General features: G+C 39.1%; 1 protein-coding gene across 1 annotated transcript in view; it reads left to right on the forward strand.

The window, feature by feature from the left end:
• Positions 1–12,320, forward strand: part of ankrd27 (ankyrin repeat domain 27 (VPS9 domain)) — a 55,381-nt gene that overhangs the window by 11,957 nt on the left and 31,104 nt on the right. Inside the window, exons 2-6 of the mRNA XM_022216583.2 lie at positions 129–251; positions 5,705–5,815; positions 7,587–7,895; positions 8,041–8,100; positions 12,120–12,173. Coding sequence (XP_022072275.1) covers positions 150–251; positions 5,705–5,815; positions 7,587–7,895; positions 8,041–8,100; positions 12,120–12,173 — 636 coding nt within the window. The 5' untranslated portion in view covers positions 129–149. The remainder of the gene's footprint in view (positions 1–128; positions 252–5,704; positions 5,816–7,586; positions 7,896–8,040; positions 8,101–12,119; positions 12,174–12,320) is intronic.

Genomic DNA, 12,320 nt, shown 5'->3' on the forward strand with positions numbered 1-12,320 from the left:
TACACTTAGGTGTGCACTCCACCTGCAGCTGACACAGCAAACCACTTGTTCCCTCACCTCCTCTCCCACATTTTGAAGCTATGTTCAGTCATGCTAATCATTCTTCTCACCATCTTCTTCCTCTCCAGAATCCTGATCTGCTGCTCCTTATGGCTGTATATGATGAGAACATCCTGAAAAATCCTTTCTACTTGGCATTAGAGAAGCAGAGACCGGACCTCTGTAGCCGAGTGGCTGAGCTCCACGGCATTGTGAGTTACACCTGCTTTTTCCCTTTTAGTTGGCTAGACTTCAAAACTTGTTCATTTGTTACATACTGCCAGGATGTCTGAACACTGTTGGTGGAAAAAGAATGCGCTTGATGCAGAGTTGCAAATGTGTTAGTATACCTATGGTGAGGCTGATAGTGAACAGCTAATTTCTGTGATTGCATTCTCAAAGATAAAGATGAATCAAGAGCATGTTCTCTCTATATTTTGCTTTTTCTCTGCTGTCACAGTTCTGGTCATTGCTTATCTGTTATCAAGTGTGTTTTTGTCTGTCAATTTTTACTTTTGTGTATGTTTCTTGACAATCTGAATACTGCCGTGTGTCTGTGTGATCATCTAACGGAGCTGAATTCAAAAATTGGCTTCCAGAAAAAAAATTTCCAGTTAGATAGAATTCCAGCAGTCTTGGTTACATAAGTAGGGAGTATCTGGGTAACGGAAAACATTGCAAAGCAAAAGCTTCATGGCTATTAAGAAAAACATCGGGTTCTTTCTGAAGACAGTGTAGGCAGTGTCATTATTCTGACTGAAAGGTATTCAAGAAGCATACTGGGATGACACGACAGAGGAAAAATACAACAGTACACTGGAACCTGGAACATTCATCTGTAAACTGACCGCAAGTAGCTGTCAGTTTCCCTTCCAGCAAAACTCCACAGCTGATTTCACAGCCCACTTCCTCCTAAAAAATATTTTAAACCATTACACTATTGAAACAAGCCCTGCTGCATTTTCAAGTAAAGCTGTTTTCTGTCCTAATAGCAAGGCGAACTGTGTCCATCAACAAGGGTTTTTGTTTTTGTGTTTTTTTTTTTTTTGGTGTAGCGCTCATAACTTTTCCCTTCTTTTTAGATCACACTTTTTCGCATTACAATTCTCTGATTAGATTTACTGAATTAAAGTAATCAAATTAACATACACTACTGTTCAAAAGTTTAGGGCCACCCAGACAATTTTATGTTTTCCATGAAAACTCAAACTTTTATTCATTTGCTCACATAATTGCACAAGGGTTTTTCTAATCATCAATTGAGTCATTCCATGTCAATTCAACAAATGCTTGTTGCACCACTTTCTCAGATCCTCCCAAAATTTTTTTTGGGCTTTATTTGGGTAATTTTATGAACAAATGCAAAGTATTATGGTTATAAACATACAGTATAAGCAGTAATGATCTAATCTAATACCCATAGTCAGTCCAAACTTAATCCTCGCCTATGATTTTAGGGTTTTAAACTACTAAAAAAAGCAATTTATACTCCTTTTACATGGTCAGAATTTTTTCCCCTTCCAAAACTTTTACCCTTCTGGTGAGAAAAGTATAGAAATGAATGAAAATAAAAAAATACTGGACTGTGGAATTTCCCAAAATATCCTTATTATTTCATGGGCGACTTTATTTTGGGTTTTTCATGCCTCTATTTTAGGACTTATTCTTGTGAAAAGACATTGAAAGAATGAATTTTCTTCTTTACTAATGAAAGTTGCATAAGGTAAAAGTTTTAAAACATTAAAATAAAGCTTATTTATTGATTTATAGGCTGTTGAACTCAGGTGTAGACCCAAAATAGCCTAACTTTAGGCATTAAAAAGTGCATGTGGGATACATGGTACGCGGTTCAAATTTTTTTGGAGGAACTAGTATGTGTGAAGTATGTGTGAACTTACTTTCATATTTGTTTCTTGTGCCAAAGATGAGCAACTGCTGAATCAATTTACTATACATTTTGATCCTCGTTTTTGTTTTTAGGAACCATTTACATGACCAACTAAAGATGAAAGATGAATCTGAAGCATCAGCATCGTAGTATAAGTTACAAAGGGCATATCTGAAGTTAATTATTATATAGACATTGTTTTTTCTTTCATACAGTAACTGAATAAGAAGAAATGGCATCACTCCCAGACTGCATTCTCAGGACAGCCTCGGTATCGTATTTGACTTATCAGCTGAATTTGAAGATTTGCAAGTGAAATTCATGCACCCAAAAGGTCCCAGCAAGAAGTTCACATGGCCTAGAAAGGATGACGTAGTGTGGGTGCCTACAGCCCACATCCTCTGTCCAATCACTGCTCCTTCAACACGCCGTGGTGGACAGTACCACATATCTGGTGCAGATGATGGCCTGATTTCAGAGAAATTCAAGCAGTTCAAAGGACAGAAATAGTGGTGTGATAAGTTGGGGACAAATTACATGTTTTACATGGGACCTAAGGCAATATAACTCATTTTAACTGCAATATATTAGTTAGAATTCCTAAAAAAACGCCTATAAAACATAGTGCATTTCTTGGTTAAATTGGCCATGAAGGATTCAAGAAACAATGTTGATACTTCAGATATCAATTATTCGGATGTTTATTGTTATACAGACAAAGTTTCATGTTTCTACTCCATGTCCCACATTGGTTTCTGTGCCAATATATGTATGGTGTTTTTCAGTCTGTTTCATAAATAGGCATCGTTTTGAGGTCTAAGGAGACTAGCTAGCTCTTGGATATTTTTAGGTTAGAGAGAACTTTTAAGGTACTTTGAGATTTTTATAACATATGAACCTTGTTACTTATTAAAATTTGTGAAAAAAATGCCTAAATTCTTGAAAAATGCCATTTTCGCCAAATTTTTAAATTGCCCTGTACCACAGAGAAATGGGTATATTCATTCCAAATTTTTTTTCCTGCTCTATTGTTAAGGTGTTTGAACCCTTCAGATCACTTGTAAGTCTATATCATCAGTCAGTTCCCAGTATTATCTTCCTAAATCAAGCCTTTCTACCTAACATATCAATTTCCGAGTGGAAAAATAGGGATTTAAATATTTTATAACTTAGCAAATAGCAATCATATGATGTTAAAACTTTGCAAGTAATCTATTCTTATGTTGGGATAGTTAAAAAAAAAGTTTGGAGATGATCAGAGGAGGTCATGCAACAAAATTTCCTCAGATTTGTTGAAATGAGATGGAATGACTCAATTAGCCTTTCAGCACAATTAGCTAAAATAATGTAACATTAGAACACAGGAGTGATGGTTGCTGGAAATGGGCCTCTGTACCCCTATGTAGATATTCTATTAAAAATCAGCAGTTCCATCTATAATAGTGATTTGCTACATAAACAATGACTAGACTGTATTTATGATTAATTTAATGTTATCTTCATTAGAAAAACTGATTTTCTTTCCAAAATAAGGACATTTCTAAGTGACCTCAAACTTTTCAATGATAGTGTAAGTATTAGAGGAAAGTTAGTTTGACTTTGGTCAGAATGTCTTTATGATTAACTGAAACAGGAAGTGCAATCCAAGGAAAGACGGCAAATATCACATGATCTAAATAACTGCTAGATAACTCTTTAAAACTTATTCAGGGGCATCCCGGTAGCTAAACTGGTTGAGTGTGGGACCCATAAACAGGAGCTGTAGTCCCTGACACTGCAGTCATGAGTCCAGCCCATTTGCTGCATGTCTTTCCCCCACTCTCTTCTCCCCATGTTTCCTGTCTCTCTCTCCACTTATAACTATAATGAAAGCTAAAAAGCTCCCAAAAAATAACTTTAAAAAAAACCCCAAAACTTATTTTTGCTTGGCAAGATGAGTGTCAGGAAACAGCCGATGAGAATCAGATGTTTGAACACAGGCCAGCAGAAGGTCTGAATCATCAGAACTCCTCTGGAAACTCAGATGATCTGAACACAGTCAAAACATGAACAGAGCAGAAAAATGTATCTAATTTCAATAGAACTACTAATAGATGTTTGACAGCAGACCCCACTGACCTGAAAAACAAGATCGACAAGACACAATACCAACATCAGGAGTTTACAGGCTCTTCAGCCTTGTGACAACATTCTTAGATCCTTAGTCTTCAAATGGCCCAAATCTTGTTTATTGCCATGTTAATGTTTGACTTCATGTGAAAGTAGCACAAACTACATCAAATTTCAAAATTAGAAAACTGATTTTACAGTTTATTACAAGTAACCCGCATATGGAGGGTTTAAAACCAACAACCTGCAAAGTCTGCATTATATTCTACACAATACTGTGACACTGAAAGCATCTTGCAGGATAAATCCTACCCACAACTTCACTGAATTTGTTTTTTTTTCTGGAGCTTTCAAGTATATCATGATCTTCATCGGTAGATGGAACATGCCCCATCCAGGATTGCATTTTGGTTTTTATGAGAAATGTGCAGATTTAGCATTGCACTCCTCTAACATTAAATGTGATACAGGAGGACCAGACATATTGTGTTTATGACTCTACATATTGTTGCACCCTGTCAAAACCTGTCAGACTACCAACTTATTAGTGTTTGAAAGTGTAAATGTTAAACCTTGGGTATATAATGCGTTCTTTTCTATTCTTAGGATACACTTTCATACGCTGATCAGCCACAGCATCAATACAACCTGTCTAATAATATGTAGGATGCTTCTTGTGGTGCTAAAAACAAAAAGGGAATCCTGTCTGCAGCAATATTTGGGCAGATGGTACACGTCACAGTAACAACCACATGAATGCAGGAGCCAACATTTTCCAGCAGCCATACACTTGACCTGTCAGCTGTTTTAATATTATACATACTTTATGGAATATGTCTGACCACAGGATAAAATACTTTTTATTGACGTATTAATTTAGAACAAAAAACTATAAAATTAGTGGGTTTTGAAGAAGTGATGAACTAGCACTGCACTTTGAACATTTTTCAAAGCATGAACTTAGTCTGACCATTTTAAGGAGTCACTTTTTCAACTACAGGATGTCACTACAGTCTGGACACATGTAGGAAATCTCATTAACAAATTTTTTTTGCCTCCAAAGATTGATTATGACTTTGTTGAAAGAAGAAAATGTTGAGCTGATGCTTCTCAGTGGACGTGAAGGATGGACGTATCAAAAGATAGGGTTAGGGAAGTGATTTTTGGGGCTAGCATGAATTTAACTATGATCAAATCTTTAGTTTTGGCTAATACTTTTGGTCGTCCAGAACCGGGTTTGTCCATGACACTACCCGTTTCATTCAACTTTTTAACCTCCTTCACCACTGTGGAAAAGCCAAGTGGATGATGTGCATTATTCATCTGCTATTTTTCCAACTGATATGTCCATTGAGAAGTACCAGTTCAGCTCTTTCTTGTTTCGACAAAGCCATATTTAATTTGTGGAGTCAAAAAAATTATAGTTTATGAGATTTCCTTTGTGTCCAGACTTTAGGGACACCTTGTACTATCCTATAACTATCAATATTTCTACTCACAAACAGTAGTTGGTTTAGTCAAGAGTCCACTCTTTGTGTTATTTTGTGTTTGTCTTTTTTTCTGCTAGCTACCGTCAGGCTTGGTTTGGTGTCTGATGTCCCTGTTGTTCATTGAGATTCACATTAATTTATGTATATATAATTTCTTTGTGTCACTTACCACATGCAGGTTTTGGTGCCTTGTTGTGGAAGTTTGACCGTCAGCAGCTACTCAGACTCTCACTTTGACAGCTATGTCCTGCAAGCTGTGGACAATGGATACCAAAGTGCGGATGGCAAGGTTTGTGTCCTATCTAGCTGCTCTGCTTCATAAACACCATCTCCATCAGAGGCACTTAAAGAAATATACAATTAGTCTTTTGCCTTATGGTATAGCAAGCCATCAGCAAAAAAGATAAACATTTAAGGTCATTAAAGGTGTGACTGTGAACACACTAATATATTAAGAGAAGCACTTACCAGTTTTTAAAACTCATTATTTAAAACAAGGTATTTCTGGTAGCTTTTCCCATACAGCACTTTTAAAACACTTTGAAAAACTGTTACTCCTTAACTAATGTCTGACATATTTTAGGAGTTTAATATCTTTAATCTTCAGGGGTATAGTTTCAAGGAATAAGTTGGCTATATTGAATATTTCTGCCTCAGAGTTCCTTTGTTGTCCAGAAACTTGAAAACCCATTAATCCTTCGATGCACAAAATGAGTCAAAAGTGAACCAAATCCAATGGAACATGGGTATCTCCTGACCCTCGCTGCAGATCAAAGGGTTAATACATACCACTGTTTCACTTAGTAAAATGCTCATTCATTACAATGAACACACACTGGAGTTTATTCTGACCTAATCCCACATATACCGTCCTGCTGCCCTGAATACTACAGCAGAACATGAGGACTAATCTGCCACTGAACATTGTCCCCAGCTAATGCACCTGTTCTCTCCTGTTTTGCTGAAACTACAGTCAGCAGCTGTTTTAGAAAATCACTGACCTTTTTTTGAAAGAAGCTATATATTTGCAAGCTGTATTTCCAGCTTGATGTCTCCAGTAGTAGGAGCCACAGACAGGTTAGGAAAGGCAGTATTGGCAGACAGAATGTCAATACTGAAAACACATTTTTGTGAGATTTGTTGAAAGTCATTCCAAAAAACAACTGCTGATTATCCTTCAAAACATTGAATGTTAGACATTTCATCAAATGAAATCCATCCATCCCTTATCTATACATCGCTTAATCCTCATCAGGGACATGGGCATCTGGAGTCTATCCCAGCTGACCTAGGGTGAAGGCAGGGGACACCCTGGACAGGTCACCAGTCTATCACAGGGCTGCATATAGAGACAAACAATCGCACTCGTATTCAAACCTACGGACAATTTAGACTTACCAATTAACCTGAGTGTGTTTTTGGACTGTGGGAGGAAGCTGGAGTACCCGTAGAAAACCCACGCATGCACAGGGAGAACATGCAAACTCCATGCAGAAAGATTCCGGGAATGCCGGGATGCTAATCGGGGATCTTCTAGCTGTAAAGTGACAGTGCTAACCTCTATGCCACTGTGCAGAAATGATAATGATAGTTTCATTTATCAAATTTTGAGTATGTTACCTTTATTTTGGTTTTACTTTATACCACTATTTGAGGGCGGCTGTGGCTCAGGTGGTAGAGCGGGTTGTCCAATGATCGAAGGGTCGGCGGTTTGATTTCTGCTCTCGCCTAGTCATGTGCCGTTGTGTCCTTGGGCAAGACACTTCACCCGCCTTGCCTCCAGTGCGGCTACTCACACTGGTGTATGGATGTGTGTGAATGTTGGTGGTGGTTGGAGGGGCTGTAGGCGCAGGTTGGCAGCCACGCTTCCCCAGGGCGGCTGTGGCTACAAATGTAGCTTACCACCACCAGAGGTGAGAATGTGTGAGTGAATGAATAATGGATCCATTAAACGCGCTTTGAGTATGCCTAAATAGAAAAGTGCTATATAAATCTAATCCATTATTTTACCTTTATTTTGCAGACTTTTAAATAGACATCCATCTTTTTGTGTATTGCAGGAGGTCAGGATCCAGGACAGGCAGGTGCAGCTGGGATTTGGTTCCCCAAGTCCAGTGTCTGTCCCCATCCTGTTTGAGGAAACTTTCTACAATGACCAAGAGCAGAGCTACAGCATCCTGTGCATCTCCAGGCCCATGGAGGTGGATCCGAGCCCGGCCGAGGTCAGCTCGCCTCCCCCCTACTGCCTGAAAAGCCTGGAGGATGTCAGGGAGTTCCTGGGCCGCCACGCACAGAAACTGGACAAGTTCATCCAGAGCTTCTGTCAGGCCTTCAAAGAGCAAGAGAGGAAGGGACTCCGACACCACATAGTAAAGCAAACTCTTAAACCTTCTTTGCATTAATAACTTTATTGCCAACATTTCTACTTGACTTTTTACAAGAACTTTAAAGAGGATTTAGAGCTGCAGTACTGACAGCTCTCCTGTTTTCTTCTCCTGTTTTCTCTCCTCTCAGGATTCAGTCAACAGTCTATACACTAAATGTCTTCAGTGTTTGCTCAGAGACTCTCGCTTGGTGAGTAGAAGCCAATCTGAAGGACCAGCTGTCAGCCTGTTACAGCGGAGACTGATGATGATGATAATGGAAGAAGTTAAGGTGGAAACTTGAGATACAGAGAGATAACTGGAAACCAGATTTTTGGTACCTGAAACAACATAAATTCAAGGAATATTTAACCCTTTGCGCTTCAGTGCGTAGTAGGTGTACCGCCGGCGGTACACTTACTAATTTGCATAGGAATTTCAAGAATGTCCGACGGCTGCAAACGCGATTATACAAACACTATACGCCGATGGAAAGCTTAGATTCTCATGAATCCGCCGGTATAAACCACTTTCAGATGCAATTACCACAGCGGGTGAGAAAAACGAATATTCATCCATCCGTTCTCTATACACGGCTTCAACGCACACAGCGCGACTCACATTTCCGGGTTCATTATTACACACAGAAAAAAAGATTCCACAAAAAACGGCCATAATCCAACCTTTTACATCCAGACAACACAAGCCAGTAAACTATTTTGTCCAAAACATGTCCTGAAGTCGGTATAAAATCCACGAATCGGTCGTTTTCAAGGAAATGCACCTCGCGATGTGCGTTCAATATTCCCCGTATTTTTCGTATTTTTTTAATTTTAAAAATAGAATATTAGCGATTTTTTTTGTACTGAAAACGGCTGGAATTGACTGAAGCTTAAAGGGTCAAGGAACATTATCTCTCTGACAGCCATTGATTTAAATCTTTAAATGTTATTCATCTATATTTTTTACATAGTGCAAAAGAAATTGAAACCACTTCTTCTCTAATTTACTGTTATTACGGCTCTCTTGCATTGTACATCAGAATAGTAGAAGCCGCTATATGTTCTTGTTCCAAGTATGAACTTGTTTTTCATCACAGGATGGTACAAATGAACAAAAGTCATATGGGGTTATTAACACAGTTATCCAGTTGTGTATCATGTGCTACAGTTAAAGAGATAATTTAGATTTATTGCTATTTGGCATATTTCTCAATAATGAGACTATTGTGCCTCCATGGGTTATGCTAATTTTGGACCAGAAAGAAATGGCACAAAACATGTAAACAGTCACTACAGCATGTAGCTGTTGAATTTGCTCACTTATGTGTGTCTTTCAGTTAGATTTGAAAACAGATGTTTGAATTTCTCCAAAAGCTGGATCAAACACATGCTAGTTGCCTTAGCATACCCCCCCCCAACACACACACACACACACACACACACACACACACACACACACACACACACACACACACACACACACACACACACACACACACACCAGATATTCATTTGGCTCAATCTCTCTAACAGAGCTGAAAAGTGCATAATAGGCATGTCCAATAATAACTACACTACCAGTCAAAAGTTTGGACACACCTTCTCATTTAATGGTTTTTCTTTATTTTCATGACTATTTACATTGTAGATTCTCACTGAAGGCATCAAAACTATGAATGAACACATATGGAATTATGTAGTAAACAAAAAAATGTGAAATAAGTCAAAACATGTTTCATATTTTAGATTGTTCAAAATATTCACCCTTTGCTTTAATTACTGCTTTGCACATTCTGCATTCTCTCCATGAGATTCATGAGGTAGTCACCTGAAATGGTTTTTCCAACAGTCTTGAAGGAGTTTCCAGAGATGCTGAGCACTTGTTGGCCCTTTTGCCTCCACTATGCGGGGCCGTCTCATCCCAAACCATCTGGATTGGGTTTGGGGCAGGGGAGTATGGAGGCCAGGTCATCTGACACAGCACTCCATCACTCTCCTTCTTGGCCAAATGGTCCTTACACAGCCTGGAGGTGTGTTTGGGGTCATTGTCCTGTTGAAAAATAAATGATGGTTCAACTGAACACAAACCGGATGGCATGTCATGTCACTGCAAGATGCTGTTGTAGCCATGCTGGTTCAGTGTGCCTTCAATTCTGAATAACTTCCCAACAGTGTCACCAGCAAAGCACCCCAACACCATCACAGCTCCTCCTCCATGCTTCACGGTGGAACCATGCATCCAGAAACCATCCGTTCACCTTTTCTCAAAGACACACCTGGTGGAAGCAAAGATCTCAAATTTGGACTCATCAGACCAAAGCACAGATTTCCGCTGGGCTAATGTCCATTCCTTGTGTTTCTTGGTCCAAAAAAATCTCTTCTGCTTGTTGATTTTTCTTAGCAGCTATCTGACCATAAAGGCCTGATTGGCACAGTCTCCTTCGAACAGTTGATGTAAAGATGTGTCAGCCACTAGAACTCTGTGTGGCATTTAAATGGGCTCTAATCTGAGGTGCTGTTGTGATTTCTGAGTCTGGTGACTCAGATGAACTTCTCCTCAGCAGCTGAGGTGACTCTTGGTCTTCCTTTAATGGGGCGGTCCTCATTTGAGCCAGTTCATCGTAGCACTTGTTTTTGCGACTGCACTTGTGGATACGTTCAAAGTTTTTTCAATTTTCCGGACTGACTGACCTTCAGTTCTTAAAAGAATGATGGACTTTCTCTTTATTTAGCTCATTGGTTCTTTCCATAATATGGATTCTAACAGTTGTCAAATAAGGCTGTCAGCTGTGTACCAAAATGACTTCTGCACAACACAACTGATGGTCCCAATCCCATTAAGAAGGTAAGAAATTCCACAAATTAACCTTGACAAGGCACACCTGTGAAGTGAAAACCATTTCAGGTGACTACGTCATGAAGCTCACTAAGAGAATGCCAAGAATTTGCAAAGCAGTAATCAAAGCAAAGAGTGGCTACTTTGAGGAATATAAAACATGTTTCGAGTTATTTGACAATTGTTTGTTTGCTACATAATTCCATATATCTTGCTTCATAGTTTTGATGTCTTCAGTGTGTATCTACAATGTAGAAAATAGTAAAAATAAAGAAAAAACATTGAATGGGAAGGTGTGTCCAAACTTTTGACTGGTGGTGTATATTAATGAGGAGTACATCAGGTTGAAATAAACTGAAATTACACATTACTCATAGTGAAAATTGTCACATTTTGCTTCTGACATTTTATTGACAAATAGAGGACATTTTTCCAGTGGCACACCTGTAAATGTTTGGTTTTCGTATGGAGCACTCATGCATCAAATGATTACCCTGCAGAGAAGGAGCAGGTCTAGTCTAATGTTTAGGATAGCTGTGGGACACATTCAAAAGAAATAGAGGGAAATAAATGAAAGCAATGAGTAGCATGTTAGCAGAGCAGCACAAGTTGCAGCAGCTTCATTTATGGCTATACAAGATGTGTCTGGACGCAGTATTGTGGACTGAGATCACATGTTTCAGAAATGCCCAGAGTCATACATATAATCACTGTACAAATACGGCATAGGGGCGGCATGGATCAGTGGGCAGAGTGGCCGTCTTGTAACTGGAAGGTTGCCGGTTCGATCCTCGGCCCGTCGAGCTCATGTCGAGGTGTCCCTGAACAAGACACCGAACCCCTGATTGATCCTTGTGGGTCGTGGTTAGGGCCTTGCATGGCAGCTTCCGCCATCAGTGTGTGCGAATGGGTGAATGTGACGTATCATGTAAAGCGCTTTGGATAAAAGTGCTATATAAATGCAACCATTTACCAAATAGACGAAACACTAAAGTATCCTTTGGCATGTGTTTCTGCTTATGTACAGTGAGTAAAAGATGAGACGTCAAGATGACTGTGTAGACCGATGGATTGATTGAAACAGGAATGTATTCATTCTAGCAGGCGACTGAAAAATGCACCATACCGTCACCCTAAAATAATGAACTGAGAAGTCATGCGTTTTGAATGATGTGATGTCTGCACTGGGATACAAAGACGATGTACATGACTAGTGATGCCAGAGTGCTTTGGTAGACTCTCCGTACTGTCATTACTTAATGTATAACACCCTTGTCTCTGGTCAATTTTCTGACTAATCACAGTAACAGGAGGAGTTAAGCCTCATCCTTTGCAATTACTCACGCATTTCTTTGCATTTACTGACGTGATGATTGTGTTATTTTTCTGCAGAAACTTCTGGCTAAGCAGGAGCTTCAGATGACTCTTCTCAAACAGGCGGTGGAGGTGATGCCACTCTGTTTCTTTTTCAATCAGCTTTATTCTCTAGATTCAGTCAAGAAGCATGTGTTTATGCATTTAAGTTTAAGTTGCTGCTAAAGCACATTTCATGAAAAACATCTCAGAGAGAGGTTACGTAACTATTTCCCTGTA

Source organism: Acanthochromis polyacanthus, chromosome 8, assembly GCF_021347895.1.
Source record: "Acanthochromis polyacanthus isolate Apoly-LR-REF ecotype Palm Island chromosome 8, KAUST_Apoly_ChrSc, whole genome shotgun sequence".
NCBI classification, from domain to species: domain Eukaryota; kingdom Metazoa; phylum Chordata; class Actinopteri; family Pomacentridae; genus Acanthochromis; species Acanthochromis polyacanthus.